The sequence below is a fragment of the Fragaria vesca genome, linkage group LG7, assembly GCF_000184155.1.
Source record: "Fragaria vesca subsp. vesca linkage group LG7, FraVesHawaii_1.0, whole genome shotgun sequence".
Taxonomy (NCBI): Eukaryota; Viridiplantae; Streptophyta; class Magnoliopsida; order Rosales; family Rosaceae; genus Fragaria; species Fragaria vesca.
The window spans coordinates 11,047,858-11,068,521 of record NC_020497.1 but is presented as its reverse complement, the minus strand read 5'-3'; the positions used below and the strand labels follow the sequence as shown (position 1 = coordinate 11,068,521).

The 20,664-nt window shown below is 39.0% G+C and overlaps 2 protein-coding genes across 2 annotated transcripts; one reads left to right on the top strand and one right to left on the bottom strand.

Moving 5' to 3' along the window:
• Positions 1–10,095: 10,095 nt before the first annotated feature.
• On the top strand, positions 10,096–11,061 carry LOC101308623 (strictosidine synthase-like). Its single transcript, XM_004308565.1, has one exon. It carries the CDS (start codon positions 10,096–10,098, stop codon positions 11,059–11,061), a length of 966 nt encoding a protein of 321 aa, XP_004308613.1.
• A 1,928-nt stretch (positions 11,062–12,989) lies between these two features.
• Positions 12,990–18,063, bottom strand: LOC101291374. Its single transcript, XM_004307093.1, has 7 exons — positions 16,906–18,063; positions 16,075–16,193; positions 14,892–15,515; positions 14,491–14,803; positions 13,742–13,907; positions 13,490–13,592; positions 12,990–13,352 (listed from the first exon to the last, which is right to left on the bottom strand). Exons 1-7 carry the CDS (start codon positions 18,061–18,063, stop codon positions 13,235–13,237), a joined length of 2,601 nt encoding a protein of 866 aa, XP_004307141.1. The 3' UTR covers positions 12,990–13,234.
• Between the last annotated feature and the right edge of the window lie 2,601 nt (positions 18,064–20,664).

Genomic DNA, 20,664 nt, shown 5'->3' with positions numbered 1-20,664 from the left:
AGAGAGAGAGAGAGGTGGTAGCTTATAGATTAGGCTGGGGTAAAATTGTCTTTCTCTTAAGGTTCATTGGAATAGGCATGTGAATAAAATTTTCATTTGAATGGGCTCTTGAATCCCTGTTTTTAACTAAATAGGCATTTTCCTTTGATTTTATTATAATATAGAATATGAGCAAAAGAAGATGCATAATGAATCAATTATTATTTCATGTAGTATTTAAGGGTTCTAAAGAGCTAACTGTTTACCAATTATTATTGAGAGCTGAAATTCACACTCCCTTTTTTGCAAACCACAATCCCTTTTTTATGTTAATATTTCTATTTCCACAATTGCCCTTAGGACAATTCTTCAATTCTAGTTCTAATCACCAGTACTAATCGATCGGCAGCGATGTACTAATACCATTGGCAGCAATGTTTGAGTGCTCATTGTCTGTGTATGGGTATATTATTAATGCTGAGACCATGTCAGATTCTTAATCAAAGCCTCCACCAGTCCTTTGCATCTGGTCTCTAACTCCTCCTTTTTCTCTTTAGTTCTCGCATTGCAGGAAACTTAAAGCACAATAGCCAATCTTTCCATCTATGCAGCCAATCTAATATAGAAAATCTAGAAACATACTATTTTACAATACCAGATGCAATAGAGATGAGGATTTACGTACCCAGCGTTTTATTGGCCTGAGACACAACTCATAAATTTCACCTCATATGCTCTATTTTAGGAGCTTTCTCTTCTTATATTTCCTTGTTCAGTTGTTCAGACCCATAACCCTTGCTATCCTCCTCCCTCCCAATCCATTCTATTAATTTCGTCATTGTCTACATACAGAGAAGTTGAATGCAAGGAGCTGAGTTTGAATTAGAAAGCTTTCAATTGGTCAATTGGTAAATGATCGATATTGTATTTCAAGTGGGTTAAGTTCTAGAAATTGGGTTTGATTGCCAAGCATGGAAAGAGCTTCAATTGAGAAAGCCAAATTTAAAAGATGAGAGGCAAATATTGCATCATAAGAGAGAAGATTGCAGGGGAGATGGCAACACATTGAGAAAGCCTCTAAGGCTGAAGACAAATGAGGAAGACATGACATGATAAATAAGGGTAAGCCGGGAATTTCACCACAAAAGGAGAGTGTGGTTTGCAAAATAGAGTGTAAATTTCAGCTCCTTTATTATTTCATGTAGTACTTCATGATTCTATAGAGCTATTTTGGGAAAACACACACAACTAGTTCCTTCACCGATTGGCACACATTGGGAACTTCCGAACTTCTCCCTCAATTTTTTGATACAAGATGCTCTACAAGCAGTCAAGTTGCATGTAAGACTGAATGCTGGGACGGCCAACCGCGAACCCTCGACAATGTGTTAGTTAGAAGCCAAGAACGTCATGACAACGAAATTAAACACTGTTGTCAAACGCATTGCAACGATTCTTTCCATTGGAATAATAAACAAGACTGTAATGGTTTATCTGATAAATAAATTGATCTGTAGATGGTTTTTAATTTATTCTAAAATGCATTTTTATATATAGGAATCGATGGTATGCCAATATGAACAAAAATTCATTTGTTAGAATCAAATCTGCCATTTCAATTATTTGTAATATACTACCATTTATTATTGTATAATTGTAGAAGACAATCTAGCTTTATATGTTTAATATTTAATGATGTTGATTACAGTTGTAGCAAAAAGTTTGACTTTTAGCCATATTTTACTTAAGTAGGATAAAACTAATTCTTACAAGATTGATTTAGCAAGGGATACTATTTAATATGGGTGTCCTATATTCAAATTTTGTAAGATTGAATAGACAAAAACCCGCACACACTATTTACTTAATATGCACAAACTCAACTATTATATAATATATAGATTATAGGTTTTAATCCACCACCACAATGTCATTTTCAATCAGAACCAATGTTTTAAAAAAACACGCCTGAAAAAGGCTCGAGGCGGTGCTTCTAGTGAGTTGGCCTTGCTGCCTAGGTGCAGAGGCCCAAAAAGCGTTGAACAAGGCGCAAAAGGCGCAAAAAACATGCCTCAAGGCATTGAAAGTGAACGCCTTCTAAAAAAGAAAAAATCTAGAAGCATACCAGAGAGAGGGAGAGACGCCAGAGATAGACAGGAACGTGCTACTCTTGGAATTATGATATATGTTGGTGTTTTGGTTGATTGTGGAAACTAGTGAACTCCATGGAGACAATCTCTTTTGTGTAAATTTGCTACTCTTCAAGAAGAACCACGTTAGAGAATTATCAGATTCCTTACAGTTGAAAAATTGTAGGATTCTGATAAGTGTACTATATATAGTACTAGGATCATAATTGAAGTAAGACTGCAAGGGAGATAAGATTGATAGAAAATAAAAACATAAATGAAGAAAGATAGAGATTAAGCCCATCAAATAGATTTATTCTTTTGTTTTCACAAATAAATATATATTTTTTCATATATCGTAAGCCTTACTGAGGTTCTTCCGGCATTGTCTAGACTACGTCTTAGCCTTTTAAAACATTAATCAGAAAAAGACCAAGAAGCCGATGAATTTCTCCCTAAGGTTGCCGCTCTCTACCGCAGCCACCAAACCTAAACTCAAATGTAGCTGCACCTCGACATCGCCACCAAGCTGAAGTTTCTTCGGCACCATTGCATCTGCTACATGCTTCAAGCTACATTTGCGCTGCTCCCAAAACCCAACCGTCCCTGTGCGGTGATATAATAATGGAGATCGGTGCTAATCTCAACCCTAGGTGGGAATTGGACCTCGACAACAACCCGGAAGGATGGGTACTTCTCGACTACAACCTACTCAGATGGTCCCTTGCATCAGAAAGGTTGGTCAAATCTGAGTGTGGGCTCTAACCGGCGTGCATGGACAACAGGTTTCCGACTTCAACCACGGCTAGGACGTCTCAAAGTAGACGAGATCGAGGTGATGGGTTTTTCGACTGGTTTTGATCAACTTATGGTTGAGAAGATTAGCGGTCAGACACTAGGACAGGAACAGATCAAGGCTGTGATGGGATGTTTTGAAGGCCATGTACAACGGTTTCAATCAATGCCAGTTTTGACAAGCTTCGAAGTCTTGCACCGGCAAGAATGGCAGGGTCTAATAGCTCGACGAGTACCAAAATTGTGTTGGGCTGGTGACTTGACGACGAAGTAAGCCGTGGCTGCGGTAAACCCTACTAGGAAGAAGATGGAAAACAGATCTGGTAGCAAACCCAATTCGGGTTGGTGACCATATTAGTTTTGGGGCCTAAACTGTTTTTGAAGCACGCATATCTTGTTGGGTGTCTAGTGATGGTCTGAGGCCTAATGCAAGGTCGGAACCTAAAAGGTGTTGGCCTTTGTCATGGCCTTGAAACCTTCTGGAGGTGGGCTCCCTTCTGAGCCAAATGGATGAACTCTGGTATGCTAGGGTTTCGCATCTGGGATCCGGGAGGCTTAATTTGTTTCAGTTAATTATATTTTCCTAAACTTTTCTGTTATTTCCCTTGATTTCATTGCTAAAAATGTTTGCCTATGATCTTCTCTCTACTTGATTGTGGGATCACTTATGATATCTTTGGCAAGGAAGAAAATTTTAGTGATTACGAAAATTTTGACCCTCTAAAATATGAAAATTTCAATGGAAATTTCGGGGAAATATCGATTGTGGTAAAAAAAGAGAGAAAATTTACGGAAATTTGAAGAAAAACAAGGAAATTTTAAACCAAACTTTAAGAGATGTTTGTTTTCTATATTATATACTATATTTGAAATGAAAACCTTAAATAAACATTGATCTATAGAGAGTTGTAGTAAGTTAAGATGAAAATGTTAGTGCTGAATTGTTAATAATTATTAAAAGTTTACTTTCTCTTTTTGGTGGTGGTGGCAGCACTGAAGTTGCGGTAGCTCCTCAGCCTAGGCCTCATCATTTGGCCATTCGGCCCTAGCCCGCCCTAAAACCCGCCCTACCCTATTATTTATATTTTATTTTTATTATTTTCTATTTCATATATATGTTACTGGGTTTGGTATGAGTTTATAGTTTTTGTGAGTTAGGTGCATAACTAACTCAACGGCCCACGTCCAAGAGATAAAGTCTAAAGACCTAGCATCCTTTTCATATAGTATACTTCCGCCGCTCTCTTCTTCTCTTTTCATTTCTGACTCTCTCCCATTCCCCTCAAAAACCCTAATATGGCCTAATTACTCTTCCAATTATACTACCCTGTAGTCCATACCCAACTGAGAAACCAATTATACTACTCACTCCGTCGCCTCTGCCTTTATTCCGACCCCGTTGCCGTAAGGGGATGTAGACTGCGTTGCAAGATATGGGCAGAGGTAAATTAATTTAATTACTCTATATGTCTAGTTCTGCTCTTGGAATCTCTTGTACTTGGTTGTTGAAAAAGCTAATTTGGCCAATTTGTATGGAGTGGGAGTAAAGGACGACTCAGCAGATGAACAAATCGGTGGTACGTAGAGCCAAAAAGAAGCTAAGAAATAGAGAGGCAGTGGAGAATATTTTGTGCTCGGAGGTTTATGTTTTTCATATTCAAAACATATAGATCCATGCCAACATGAAACTTGGTTATCAGGTTAGTTTCTTTCCAGAGCTCAATAGTCCCTTTTGAAACTCTACGAGCAATTTTGAGAGACTGAGACAATGGGCTAATTTATATTGAGATTTTTTTTTTGACCGTTGTTCACAGACTCCCAAATTTACAGTTACCGTTACAAACAACAATATGTCTGTTGCAATGTTTTTTCTTGTCAGTCCCCTATAAATAAACATAGACGTCAACCTATTTTCATCTTCCGAATACACAAATTTTCTTTCCAGTTCTCAACTAGATTAATGACTTGTAAGAGTATTAGTATTTTCAAACCATAATTTTTTCCTTGATTACAATCTAGTTCAGTATTTTCATAATTCAGCATCCTTACCAAATTTCTTTTGTTTGTGTTATGTTCAGTGGAAAAGCTTTGCAAGGATGAGGAGTTATGTTTTCTGTTCCGTGAGGGTGCCTCTTGTGTTTTGTTATCTAACTTCAAGTAAACTCTAAACCTTTCTTCAAATAGCTTAGTGTAAGTACATGTTGTATTGTTGTGCAGTAAGTGTTTTGTTTGCTTAATTTCTATTGTGTGTGGATGAATGAAATGTCTAAGTCAGTAACTAGTCTCATGCATGTTGCTTCCGTAGACCCAAACCCAACACCATCGAGTAAAACAACCCCGCCAACAGCACCACAACCAGCCTTTAATCCTCCTTTACCTAGAAATCAAACAGAGAAAAAATAGTCTGTTTGGAGTTTTTTGAAAAGATTGATGTTGTTGAAGGTAATGTCACTTTGCTATATGCTAAATGTAGTATTTGCTCTCATACGTTGGTACGTGGAGGAAAAAATGGCACTAGCCATTTACGTAGGCATTGGGAGAGTCATATAGATAGTGCATCACCTGATATTAGGACTCAAGCCTAAATAGCTGCAGATTCTAGTGGGAATGTATCAAATTGGTCTTATAGTAAGGATACTGCTAGATCAGAGGTAGTTGACTATGTTATTAGAGCTGAACATCCATTTACATTCGTAGACACACATGATTTTACGGGGTTGGTTAAAAGAGCTTTTGCACCTCAGTATGGAGGATTATCAGCTTCTACTTGCAAAAGAGATGTGATGAAGCTCTTTGTTGCAAATAAAAAAGAGTTGCTTAAAACTTTTGAAACTTATGAGGGGAAAATCTGTTTGACTTTTGATTGTTGGTCATCACGTGCTAATATGGGATACATGTCATTAACTGCTCATTTTATTGACAAAAAATAGAATTTGAATAAAAGAATTATTGCTTTTAAAATGATAGAGTACCCACACAATGGTGATTCACTTGCTAATCACATAAATGAGGAGTTGATTTCTTGGCACATTCATAGGAAAATCTTTTCAATATCTTTAGATAATGCGACAAATAATGATGTTCTTGTTGCATTACTCCCTGATTTTCTAATGATTAATTCTGTCCTTAAAAAGTTGTTTCATGTGCGATGTAGTGCTCAAATTATAAATTTGATCGTTCAAGATGGTTTGGGTTTGTTATCTAAATCAGTTGAGAAGATCACAAATATAGTTCGTAACATGAATTCATCAGTTAAGAGGCATGAGTTGTGGGTTAATTGCTGTAATGATTTGAATATGCCAAAGAGGAATATTGATATTGATGTTCCTCATAGGTGGAATTCCACCTATGAGCTGCTGTAATTGGTTGAAAAGTATAAGTATGTTTTGAATCGCTATGTTCAGAAACTAAACCAATCTAATCGCCATTCCACCTTAGCACTTCCCATTGATGAAGATTGGTTAATATCTAGCATTGTGTGTCGTTTTTTAAAAGTTTTTGATTCTTCAACAACAAACTTGTGTTGTGTGTATTATCCGGCCTCATGTCGTGTTATTCCATGCTTAGTAAGGATCAATGCAACTTTTAATAAATATGCTTGCTATCCTATAATTGCTGCTGTTTTGGTTGCCATGAAGTCAAAATTTTCTAAGTGTTGGAAAGTTTTCCTCCTATATTTTGTCTTGCTGCTGCTTTGGATCCTAGGTACAAGTTTTTTGCAATTGGTCAATGGATGAAAAGTATGGGTCTTGATGAACGGGAAGTTAAATCTGGTATATCTACTTTAAAGAATCAGTTGTTTGAATTACATGATATGTACAAGAACAATATGTAATGCATGTGGTTCCAACCTCTAGTGTTAACTCAAATTTACCTACATCTTCTGATTTTGTTGTTTTACCTAACGATGAAGATGAGGACTTTGCTAAGGTTGTCTTAAAAAAGGCTAAGACAACAACTTCTACTTCTAGTGCTTCAAGTCCTGATTTACAATACTATCTTGATATGCCTATTCTTGAAGTTCCTGATGGTTTGGAATTTAACATTCTAGGTTGGTTGAGGTCTCATGAAGAAGTGTATTATGTGCTTTCTTTGATAGCTCGTGACCTGTTATCTGTTCCAGCTTCAACGGTGGCTTTAGAAGCCGCTTTTAGTGCTGGTGGGAGAGTTGTATCAGAGAAGAGAGCAAGTCTATCTTAGTCCAAGTACAATTCAAGCTCTTATTTGCTTGAAAGATTGGAAGTTGACAGATGCAAGGCAGCAAGATAAGGAGCAAGATGAGCTCCGAGCTAAAGAGGAAGAAATTGCAAAACGAGCAAGACCTGAATATATGATTGCATTAGAACGTGCTAATACAAACATGGATGAGGTCGAGTAGATTGCAGATTGAGAAAGTATGACTGCTTTTTGGATATGGTATGCAAAATAATGGCTGTTGTGTTTTATATAAATGTGTACTACTATGTTAAAATGCTGATAAATGCTGTGTTAAAATGTTTTTCACTGCTATGTCATCTTATAGTTGTTTGATATTTCTTTTGCAGGTACATTGTTGGCTCTTGCGTTGTTGATTTTAGTAAGAGATGATCAAATGTTACAAGATGACAACTTTTTGAGAATTGATGAAGGCTTGATCAGTTTTTGAATGAATACTACAGATTTCAGTATTTCAATTTTTTGTAGCCTCAGTGGCGTATTCAGGTAGTAGAATGTTTGAAGTAGAAACTTGATATTGAGAATGTGAGCTTCAGTTTGTGGGATTTGTGGTTACTGAAACGAACTCAGATTCTGAAATATTGGTTCTCAGCAAAGTATGAATGGATTATGAAGTATTCAGTTTTTTTCTTCTACTGTGACTTTCAGTGAGTAAAACAAAAGCTCAGCCCGGCCCTATTTTTTAAGCCCGGCCCGGCCCAGCCCTTTTGGCCCTTGCAGAATGGGCTTTTAGGGCGGGTAAGGGTTTACATATTGCAGCCACAGCCCGGCCCTACTCGGCCCTAAGCTCTGTTGACTTAGTCAAAGCCCAGCCCGGCCCTACCCTAAGCCCTAAAATTTAGGGTAGGGTCAGCCCTAGCCCAGCCCATGATGAGGCCTACCTCAGCCTATGGAGGAGGTAGTGGGGGCTCCGGTTGAAGCTGTAATGGCTTAGGATGATTAATACTAGATTTAGTATGCCTTGTTTAGCGTTCATTATGGCTTTAGACCAATATGACAGCCTAAGAATAGCTCAATCTTGTCATAGCCTTTCTTGAGTGAGCTATTTGCGAGTGTAGCGTTTTTCCTTGTTAATGAACTAATATACCCAAATTCCCTTATAAGAAAAAATATAGGAGAGTGAAATTTGCATTGAGATCAACCCTATATATTATATATATCCTTATGTGTCGTATAAATCTTTTTCAATGCGGTATATGTAGTTTGTTGTATATAAAATCTTTGATGTACACTAAGAGTTAAAAACACATGCATCACGTAAAAATATTTATGGGAAAATGCCTTAATGCCCAAATATTTGAAAACTAAAGCCCATTTCAATTGAAGTCTTATCCTTGTGCCCATTCCAATGATTCTTGAGAAAAAGACGTTATTACCCTGTGTTTAATTAAATCCACACAGTTTTTATCTCTTTCTTTTTCTTCTTCTTCTTCTTCTCTCTCTCTTCCCGATCCATCTGCTCTCTCTCTCTCTCTCTCTCTCCCCTCTTCCTCCTCCTCCTCCTCCGACGCTAGCTGCCCACACAAGCATCGCTACTTCATCTCCTCCGACCACCTTCTCTTCCCGATCCACCTTCTACCGCGCCTAATCACCCGGTCCCCGGCACCGTCTCTGTCGTCTCTTCTGCCGCAGCCTAACCTCATCGTCCCACTCGCCGGCGCCGCCACCACCGCCTTCTCCCTCCTCTTCTTCCTCCTCGTCTGCTTCCGCAAAATCACCTGCAACCGCACAGCCCCGGAAACCGGCTCTAAGCTGCCTCACCGCTTCTCCTACTCCCCTGGAAGGGCGTTGCTTGCCGGCGTGCGCCGGGGTCGGTGGAGGAGGCCGGTGTGCTCACCGTCGGGGAAGGTGGGTGCCCAGAGAAGAAATGTGGGTGCTCACTGTCGGGCCGATTCCTCAGTTCTCTCCTCTTTGGTCAGTAACCAAAATTATTAGGGGTCAGTAACTGAAAACTAAGTGATTATTGGGTGTCAGTAACTGAAAACTAAGTGATTACTGGGTGTCAGTAACTGAAAACTAAAAGTTATTGGGGGTCAGTAACTGGTTACTGGGTGTCAGTAATTAATCAATAACTGGTTACTGGGGGTTAGTAACTGGTTATTATGGGTCATTAACTGGTCAGTAACTGATTATTGGGGGTCAGTAACTGGTTACAGAGGAAAATCCGGTGACCGGAATCCGGCGGTCGGGGAAAATCCGGTGACCGGAATCCGGCGGTCGGGGAAATTCCGGTGACCAGAATCCGGCGGTCGGTGACCGGAGTCCGGTGTCCGGCGGCCGGTGACCAGAGTCCGAGGTTCCGGCCAAGTCTTTTCATGTTGAAGAGGTGGGGCCAAAATAGTCTTAAAATAATATGGTTTGTTAAGACTTTAGTAAAGATTTGTGCATTTGGGCATAAAGATTTGTGCATTTGGGCATAAAAATTGTTATCTTATATTGGAATGGGCTAATGCAAAAGATTATCATTGGAATGGGAAATAAGGGGTTTGAATTAGTACTAAATGGGCATTTTCGTAATATTTATTCCTTGTATAGTATTAATATGATTGTTTACTTTGTTTTACGCAAAATTATATAATTTAGTTAATGATTAAAATCTTAATTATTCCGTTAGAAACAAACTTTCGTATTTTCAGTAGATAAACTCTGACGACTGAAGACGAAGAACATGGCGTAAAATAAATATAACGAAATCTTGTCCAGTACGTTTACTACGTACGAAACATCTCCAAATTAGAATAGGATAACTCAGCAACCTAAAAAGAAACAAAAAACCCCAATTCGTTTTGGAAACCTAATCCAGATAGGATAAGAATTCGGGTTTTTCCATGTTCGATTTTGTTCTCCTTGTCCAACCCGGATTATGTTTCCAGCATAAACAATTATAAATAAGGTGGCAAGCCATATTCCTTTGTTCATTTGCAGAAAAACAGCTACCGGTTCTAAAGAGTACACCTTGAAACTTTCAGCCACAACCATGAAGAAGTCAGCTCTTGTTATTGTCTTCTTCTTTTTCTTTTTGTCTAGTAACCAAGCCCATGCAGCATATTTTTCACTCCCAAACCTAAACCACCATGAAATACCCATCCATGTACCACAACCCGAAAGCATTGCTTTCGACTGCAATGGCGCACCCTACGTGGGTGTGGCTGATGGCAGGATATTCAAGTGGCTGGGACGCCCATTTGGGTGGACAGAATTCACAGTCACCGCACCCAATAGGCCGAGAGAAGTATGTGATCTCTCAACGAGCAAAGGCAGCGAACCGATATGCGGGAGGCCACTTGGTTTAAAATTTGACCTCAACACATGCGAACTGTATATTGCAGATGCCTATTTCGGGCTTCTAAAGACAGGTCCAAATGGTGGAGTAGCTCAAACACTTGCAACATCTGCTGAAGGATTCCCTTTCCGTTTCTTAAATGGTGTGGACGTTGATCAAGAAACTGGAATGGTTTACTTTACAGACACCAGTGCTATTTATCAAAGAAGGAACTGGGAATTGTCAGTCAGCACAGGTGATAAAACTGGAAGGTTAATGCTATATGATCCATCGACAAAGAATGTGACGGTGTTGCTTCATGGCTTGGCTTTTGCAAACGGGGTGGCACTAAGTAAGGATGGTGATTTTGTTCTAGTGACCCAAACCACTGCAAAGAACATTTTGAGGTATTGGCTTCGAGGGCCTAGAGCCAACACTGTTGATACTTTTTTCAACCTCCAAGGAGCCCCAGACAACATCAACAGAAATCTAAATGGAGAATTTTGGGTTGCTGAAAACAGTGCTGGAAGAGGTAAAGCGGTGAAGCTTGATGCCCAAGGAAATTTTCTGGATGTTGTAGATGGACTCAACCCTGTGAGTCATGTTGAGCAGCGTCATGGAAACCTTTGGATAGGATCTGTTGTTAATAACTTTGTTGGGGTCATTCTTAATTTTGTTTGAAACTATGAATTATATAGGTAGCTGTAAGTTTCTTTTATCCAGTATTAATACTATCTTTCTTTTGTATTGAACAGATGTATATATATATATATACCAAAGTTACTTTTAAAGGGTTTTCGATCATCGATCTTTGCTTATTTTCATGCTTACATATGTCATAAGTCTCTTACATTCTTGTGTAAAAGCACTCTACTTGACTATTCATTAAAACTCATATTCATGATTCATGAATCTAAACTGCCTGGCCGGCTGTGATCAATATAACTTAGAACTTGATTTAACAGATTCATTGGTACCTGGTTGTACCAGTCTGGTAACTATGTATCAATTAACATATTAGACATTTTGGACTATATGGAAGGATCCCAATAGGATTCATAAAAATACCAAGTTTGAAGTTTTATATGATGAATGAAATTCTTACAGTAAGTTGCTGTCAGCTTTTTATATAGGGGAAGATTGAAAAATGTACATGTTTTCTTCAGATTATCTACATGGTAAACTGCTTTCTTCAGATTTTCAACAGAATAACTCTCAGAAAAGTTGATCTTTTTTGTTTAATAGAATGATCATCATCAGGTGTACGTAGGTAATCATACCTGTATCACTAATCACATATTTGGTCATCTAGTGCTGCGAATATCCTCGCAAGGGGCATTTTACAACTTAAGTATCAAGAACTGTAGATGACAGAACATGCATGCATATCAGCATATGCATTCTATTAAAAGGGAGGAGAGATGTAGACATCATATCTGTACCACAAGTTCTTGGTGTTGCCAAGTTGGTATCAGCTCCTCTCGATCACGCCACTAAGATTGGCTCTCGGTTCCTTCATATAGGCCCCCTTCCTCTGTTGAACATTCTCTTGGACATTTTGCGTCACAACTTCATCAAACATTTTAGGCTGCTGCTGTCCTTCCTAACGCTGGTCTTGGCAAGGTAGAGAAGGTATTAGATTATTTGGAGAAGGTATTAGCCTGAGTCATCTCCCTCAATTTCAAATCTGCCCTATCATCCAAAGACAATGATAAATTGTAATATGGTAATGATTCTTCCAACAGACTGATAAAGTACCAGTTATAACTTATAAGTTTATAACAGGGAAGAGAGGGCATGAAATTAGCAAGGACAGGGTTAACAAATTCTAATGAATTAGGCACATGGAAACACAAAAGCATGAATACTTTGTTTTGCTCAACCTTCAGCCATAACAACACACAGGTAGGGTGCATAAGGAGGCTTCACGGCCCTATCCACCATTTCATGGACATTCTTGGCAAACCCAACAAAATTGAAATCCAAGTAGTCTTGTGCCATTGCGATGATGATTGTTGTGCAAGACACCTGAGGCTACCATCTGCCGGTAGACAGCATTCATAGTCTTGCGAGCACAGGCGTAGGCCACAATCACAATGGTGATGACGGCCACTTCCAGCAGTGTGACCCTTATTTTTCGGCTTGTAGCTCAAGAGGTTCAAGTTGATTGGGGAGTGGCCAAGCTTTGAGGTCGTTGAACAATCCCACGGAAGTCTATAGGCTCATGTTATTCATCTTAAGAAGTAAACATTGCCCAGTTGATCCATAACTAATGCTCTGTCATTATCTCACGCCCTTGCCACCAGCCGGACAACCCGGACCAGCTCCTCAACTTTTTCCGGATTGAGCTGTGGTCAGTTGGAAGGAAAAAGGACCTGCCATTGGAATACGGGCGTGCAAAATGCTAGTATGCTGAAAAACTTGCCAATATTCCATAGAATTTGGCTCATAGAGGATCAATGTGAACCGAACCCAATGGCTGCCTGGCTGGACCAATTTTGACTTAAAGTTGCGGGGGAATTGGATGAAACTGAAAGACGGAAGTGATGACAAGTCGAGAGTACCGGGTTTTCAACAGTACAGTACTTAAGTAAAGTTCATGCAGATTTCATGAGAAGATATTATTTACCCAAGAATGATGAATCAAAAGTGAGCCATTTGTTATTCCAATTATACAAGCATCATTTTTACATATATAATCAGAAAAACAACTGGCAAACTACAGAAAACAAAGGACCACGGAAGCCTCCCTATATAAGGTACAACCACTCCATCCCTCCGATCCTCCACTCATTCTATTCACTTTTATTCCTTCTGAATTTTCCCCTTTCCTATTTAAAGTTATTTTTCCTTTTTACAGTATTGAGTATGCACGGATCACCTCAACTATAGGCGCTCGACAAAGTGGGCACTTGCCTCCACCACGAACCAATTCGTTTGCACATTTTGAACATGTACACATATGCCCGCATCTGCAACAAAGAACAAAATTCAAAAGGAAAGAAAACCAGATCTTGGACACAAGAAGAACGACATGTATATCATGCAAAACATATAATAAATGTGTCACACTCATAATTAGGTATACTTAATTGATAAGTAGGTATACCTATACAAGAGAGAATCGATGTGACTATCACAACAAACACAACAAGTTCCTTTTCTTACATGACCCCATTTAGAACCATCCTCTGATGTCTCAGCACTTGACCCTGCAATATACATTTCTCATAAATTACCAGTAGCAACAGAGCTATAATGTCTAAGAAAACCACATCCACCTACCGTTCCAATATACACAAACACATTTTCTAAACAAAAAGTATGCATGTTCACTGGTACCAAGTAAACTAAAACAAACCTTTTTCACCAGATGACCGATTGAGAGCTGCCGACACTTCCTGTCTGACAGAACGTTGCAACTCCAATTGCATATCCATGCAGGCCTCCAACATCCTTTGCATGTGGCTCATGCCTTGCTGGAGTCTTGCCATTTCTGACCTGAGATCATTAAACATCTCCCATTCCTGCTCCATATCAGAATCCACATTCAGGGAAACCAACAGAGAAAAATGAAAATACTAGCACAGAAAAACCAGTCCAGTGCCCATGTGATATAATCCTTAACCAAACAGTTCTTGGGACTTTGTACAATATTCTAAAATCTATAAACTGTAAGATGTCCCAGCTGAAAACATAAGAAAAGTGAGCCCTGAGTAGATATCTATTCCACAAACGTTTTCTTTACCAAATTTTCTAGATACTTGGACGTCATTGCACAGACCAAAGGAAAATATATTGAGCCCATTCTAAAGATGGCAGTCATCAAAACACATGATAGTAACTTCTTTTGCTATGAAAAAGTGCGCGTGCACATATATAGCTAGAAATCCCACACACTGGACCAAAATATGCTGGAAAAATGGTGAAGGGAGTTTCATTAAATCCTGGTGATACAACCTCAATATCTAAAATGTAGAAAGAAATTTTTTAGGAAGCTGCATGTGAAATTTTTCAAAGACAAAATCTTTCCAGTACAAGTGGAATTTTTTTGTTTTTTTTCAAAAGTGATACCAAATCTAAAAAAATTAGGGAAGAAAGTAAGCTCACAATTTCTGAACGATGCATGCTATGGCGAGACCAGCCAGTGTTATGTAAGTCCTGATGCCATATTGGTTGTGGTGGGGGAACCGGTGGAGGTGGTAGAACACGTGAAGGTCTGTTAATGGCATCTTGCTGATCTCCATTCAGCTCATCCCTCTGTTGGTCCTGGTCCTGCACTGGTGAAGCCGGAGTTGGTGTTGGCAAGGTCCTATGCAAATCCCAATCAATGGGAGCACGACTTTGCCTTTCAACGTATGACTGTATCAGCTGGTCCAGACTTTCACGGAATCCACTACGAAGAAGATTTGAAACACTCCTTCTACAAAGTGAAAATCATAACCATATGAGATACAAATCATGAACTCCATGTTTCGTTCAACTCACTCGTTCTACAATTAATCAAATACCTGCTAAGAAGTTCCCTAAGTTCCATACTGTACACAGTATCATCATCTGGTGGATTAAATCTGTTGAATCTTCTAATTGAGGCAGAACGACGATTTCTCACAGGGCCTGAAGGCCCTTCAGACCAATTCTCAACAGCTCCCCGAGAACTGTTTGTACGCCAAGTACCCTGAGCTTCTTGTTGATGACCTGTTTCTTCATCAGCATTTCTGGGAGTTCCCTGAGGCCAATTATTCACAGACGTTTCTTGCCAATTTTCAACCATATCTTCAGCATTACCTTCCCTCCAATCGTTAAATTGATCAAAAGTTGTCTGCTCCCAGTTCCGTCCCTCATCTTCAGCAATTGGTTCCTGCCAATTCCCCCCTTGATTAGCAGTTTCTTGCCAATCAAGTCGCCCAACAGCTGTGTCATTTTCCAAGTTCCCCAACTGATTAGGAAACTGACCGTCACCTCCCTCGCTCCCAAGCTGGGATTGCTCATGACTTTCCTGTTGAATACCTTGAGAAGCATTTGATTGGGGATGATCGCTTCTAGAATCATTGACATTACTGTTAGTCGGAGAATCAATCTGGCCGTCAACTTGACCACGAACTATATTTTCTAATCTGGAGCGGAACCCTTCCCTAATAAGGACGCAGGCAGTCATTATTCTTGCATACTCAATTTTGATACTTCAATGGAATTAAGCAACGTATATACATACAATCTCACATCAAGCATTAAAATCATCAAAAGAAAATGAAATCAAGAAAAAGAAAACAAAATTGAGTCGAGTGTCTTCTATTTAAGGTGGTCATTTATTAGTATTCCTGAAAACATAAATTGCCATGCATTCCGTAACTACCGATAATAGAGTAGTACTGAGGGATACTGGTACATCTACTCTAACTCTATTTATAGCCTAAAGAGATGCCTGAAACAATGATTGCTTTGACCCATGTCAAAAAGAAATTTCCTATATGCCCAGCCCAAACTCACAAATTTAAATCTCACACACAAATAAAATTGGAGACTCAGAGCTCAAAATATGTTCAATATTTAAAATTTTAAAAATTCAGAACTTCCAGTACAGTTTTGGAATACCAACATATTTAAATGGCATAAATACATTTACTAATAGAGGCACCAAGATGGGAAGAAGATGAGAGCTTTTTCAAACAACTGATAATCAAGAAAAGATACCTTAAACCAGAAACAGTGTGTCGCTGTCTCAATTGAACTAATTCACCCGCAGCCACAGAAGTAGGTCTTCCTTCTTCAATAGGCCTTTCATTTCGCAAGAATCTACCTCTGAGTAAGGACTGTAAAAGTTCAATTACATTAGTAGCCAAATTATGGTCAAACCTAAATATGAGGATATTTTCAGAGCATGGCAGGGGTAAGAGTAGTATCAGCTAATCTAAAGTCTAAAACACACATGTTACCACATACTAGCCATTATAACTATACTGATATTCACAGGCAAAACCTAATAAGATACATAGACGCAAAAATGAGGGAAGGGATTAATAACAAAAATTGAATATTAAGAAATATTGGTCTGCAAATAACTTTGCATCCTTAACATATCAAAAACTGAGTTTAAAATGTCCACCTTATAATCTTTGCAAGGAGGCACTGAAGAGAAAAAACTGAGTAACTTATCAATGTGGTGAATATAATGATATGATTGATATCCATGCAACACAACCAAAAAGGATACACTTCTGAATTCGGCCACAGCCTACTAATGATCAAGGTAAATCAGAAAGAGAGGAATAACTACAAAAATTACTAAAAACAGGTCTCAAAAGTTCATTCAACAAAGATAATGTGATTATAAAAATTATTTTTAATAACAACTTCCATATGATATTATAGACAATTCAAACCCATTACAGTTCCAATTACAGATTTACAAATTTTGTAAGATACATGGTAGATTTCACATTGATGTTTATATAGACCTATGAAACATACCAATCTGTAAGTAAATTGATTTAGTTTAAATTAGAAATAATCTTCACAACTGACCTGAATGCGATTGCGATGAGCAAAATCAGAGACAGCTCGATGCTCCACCAAAGATTGGAGCTCCCTTTGTCTTTCCCTCTCAATTCTCACCAGCAAATCAATTATAGCCTGTCTTCCACGCAACCTCAACATATCCCGGCCAATGTGCTCTGGTTGGCTCTCCTCTTGGTCAGCTGCTGAACCATCACGTTCTCCGCCAACTTGAGCACTATCACTGGTGACCTGATCTTCCCGTCGGGCTCCACGACCTCCTCTCTGCTGACTAGCCATTTGCACCCACTCCCGGACAATTCTCACCCTTTCCCGCTCTGTCTCACCAAGCCACTCTGCCCTAGGACTACTACTTCTCTGAGCAACATTGGATGCATGATCACTAATGTCAGTTTCCATCCATCCCCGTACGATCTGCCTCACTCTCTCCCTCTCAACTTCACCAAGATCAGGAGATTGCTCCCTGCTAGACGCATTATTATCACCTCGTTCATTTTGTGAACCCATCTGATCATGGGACCATGCCCCATACTCATTCTCACTCTCAGTCGCATCCACCAAACTCCCACGGTTCTCACTCCCCCGACTATCAGACCTATTCGTCCTTAGCTCATTAGTATTAGCCTCCACACTCCTCTGCTGCCTCAACCTCTCCCTCACCCTCCCACGTGCTCTATTTAACAAATGCTCATCCTCCAGCTCCCGCCACATTTGCAAAATCGTAGAAGCCTGAGTGCTCGGCCTCTCCACAGTCCCCTGCCTCCTCGACGTCGGGGACTGTGACTCCCTCAAGAAGGAGGAATCGAGCATCGAAACCGTATGCAATCCCGCAAGTGCCATCAACTCCGACTCCCGGTTCCTCCTCTCAATTGTAGTTATCATCTCCTGCGCCTGCCGCGCCGCCCAGCGGGTCAAAATCCTTGAGTGGTGGCGCCGCGCAGCAGACGATTCCGCCAAATCATCACCTTCCAAATCCAACCTCCTTCTCCTCCGAACAAGCTGTTCACCGTCGTCGTCCTCATCATCAGGATTCCGAGGAGAGCTACATGAAGCAAATGACATACATTCATCCAAGTGCCCACGCATGAATTCCTCATATCCACTCTCGAAATCACCGCACGCATCAGCCGATTCCGGCTTCTGTTGCCGCGGCTCAAAATCCGTCATTTCCAACCCACCAAACCTTCACCCCTCTCTACCCCCACAGCTCCTCCAAACCACAATCCCCCATCTCTAAATCCAATCCCACAGCTAAACCGACATTCACAATCTACAACAATTCCCAAACCCACAAAAATATACAAAATTGAAGAAACAGTGACCCCTGACCTAATCCGAATTGAAATATATTCACAGGTCGTAAACGCACCGCCGTATACAAAAATCGCAACCACAATTGGGAATCAGATGATTCTGCGAACACCGAGGAAAATGATTCAGAGGCGAAATCGATCGGCGTAAGAGCATTGCCGGAATTTCGAAAACACGTACCTTTGAAGCTTCCTCGATAATCTCCTAATGTCACAGTGTTGTCAAGTCTGAGAGAGAGAAAGAGTTGGTCTGTAACGAAACCCTAAGCTTCAGGGAAATGTGAGTGAAAGAGAGGAATTGTTGAAGACGCAGAGAAAAGAGGGAGAGAGAGAAGAGAATGATTTTTCAGTATTTATAAATTTTTAACATTCAGACATTAAGAATAAAATTAAAATTAAAAAGAGGGAGAGAGAAGAGCGGCGGTCTATCAGGTAATGCCACGTAGCTGGGTTATTTTTCATAGTTTATTATTTTCTCTCACTCATGGGTCAGTGGCATTTCCAATGTCACTTCAGAAATTAGGTATTTATTAATTGGGGTTTCCATTTTTTTATCTTCTTTTTTTTTTATCAAAAATTAGAAAATAATTTGTTTTCAATTGCTGTGATGAAATAATCCAAACGGAACATGAATAAGGAAGAAAATCCATCCTTTATCCAAAATTCCAAAAAAGGAAGATTTCTGAAAATAAAACGGCATTCTTATGTGTTTTTTTATTTTTTATTTTTTATTTTTATAAAGAAGCGGCATTCTTATGGAAAATGAGCTTAATTTCTACAAGAGTCCAAGACGTCATTAGCTTGGCTTATACTACACCTAAGTTGCATGGATACAGACACGGACACGGACACGGCGACACGACACGGCAACACGGTAAAACTCAAAAACTGAGTTTCCGACACGACTTGGATACGGCAAACAGAATTTTATATTTATGTATTTTTAATAAATAAAAATAATAATAAATTATAATTATACACAAAATTTTATATAATTATGCAAGAAATAATTATTTACAACATGCCACGTCATAATTATAATCTCATATAATTATGCAGGAAATTTCATATAATTATGCAGAGATCGAATGGGCGACGTTTTCTTCGTCTGCGTCGTTTCATGACTTTCCTCTCTTTGTCTATGTGTGAATGCGCGACGGACTTCTACTGAGCCTATTTATTTATTTATTTTTAGTTTTTTTAATTGAGAAAAGCTAACGTGACGTGTCGTAAATAGACGTGTTAGGCCGGTCAACGTGTCCAAAACGTGTCGAAAAAGTCCTCCCATACGTACAAAGAGGCGAGTTTTCTTGCGGACGCTCTTGCTTTGTTTGATCATTCTCTTTCCTCGCTGATGTATTGGTTTGATGGGATCCCTCCCCAAGATCAGATGACTTTTATTATAGATTCTTCTTATATTGGTCGCCTAAGAGGCTCTTCGGTGTGATTTCATTTTCTTCTCAAAAAAAAAAAATTAAGCAGGTTGATTTAATTGTAATTAGGTGTAGATTTTACATTGAAGAACATCATGTTCTTTTGGAGTTGTACTTGATCTTGTAAAAAAATTTCTTTAATGTTTTTTATGAAGTAAATAAAAAACTTTAACTAAATTTTATTTAAATATTTTGGCTAGAAAATAATAATATGATTATCTGTTATTCGCTAAATTAATCATACTCACAAAAGATGCTAGTATCTAATTAAAGTTGTACATGCGTGGGATTAGAAGCTCCGATCCGGCGATCCCTATTTGGCTTCTTGTTTTTTTTATAGAACTAGTTGGCTCCTTGTAGAGGAGCTTACAGTTACCTATCCAACTCATTGCTTTTGATAATGAATGAATAATCATCAAAAGAAGAAGAAAAAATATATACAAGCAGTATGCTCTCTATTATTTTGGGTTTTCAAGCTACTTTGGTAAATGGAAGCCGGAGAGATAGAGCATATGAATACACTTTTGCATGCATGCGTTCAAATGTTCTTATTGACAAAGATAGAATACTTGCCGTGGAGCCCCTCACTGACTCGATCATTAAACCCAGCTCTGCATACATGCCAGAATAATGAGTAACGATCAACCATATTTTAGTAAACTACTTAAAACCCACCTTAGGTGACAACTGATGTGACATATTTATGTGTCATCATGTTATATGTTCTAATTTGTATATTTCTGTTTTCCTTTGTTATAAAAATTCCTTTTTTTTCATTTTTTTTAATCTTTCTTAGTATCTTTTATATTTTTTATAGTTAAATCCTATCTTTTAACTTTCTTCATTAGACGTTTTCTTCACTCTCTCTGCTCCGTCGTCCTCTCAAGTCTCAACCATAGGTGTCACCTCCTTCTCACTATCTTCTCTACCTCCTCTTCCTTCGTAGCTCCCTTCTTCTCCCATGTCCTATTTTTGAATGGCAACAACAATTTTTATGAATCAATTTGACCTCTCTCTCTCTCTCT

Excerpts from the sequence above, each read along its gene's own strand:
- LOC101308623 (XM_004308565.1), top strand. The coding sequence starts at position 10,096 with ATGAAGAAGTCAGCTCTTGTTATTGTCTTCTTCTTTTTCTTTTTGTCT.
- LOC101291374 (XM_004307093.1), bottom strand. The coding sequence starts at position 18,063 with ATGACGGATTTTGAGCCGCGGCAACAGAAGCCGGAATCGGCTGATGCG. Across the intron at positions 15,516-16,074 it reads CACACTGTTTCTGGTTTAAG|GGAAGGGTTCCGCTCCAGAT; the intron begins GTATCTTTTCTT and ends CGTCCTTATTAG. Across the intron at positions 13,908-14,490 it reads GCATGCATCGTTCAGAAATT|GAATGGGAGATGTTTAATGA; the intron begins GTGAGCTTACTT and ends GATATGGAGCAG.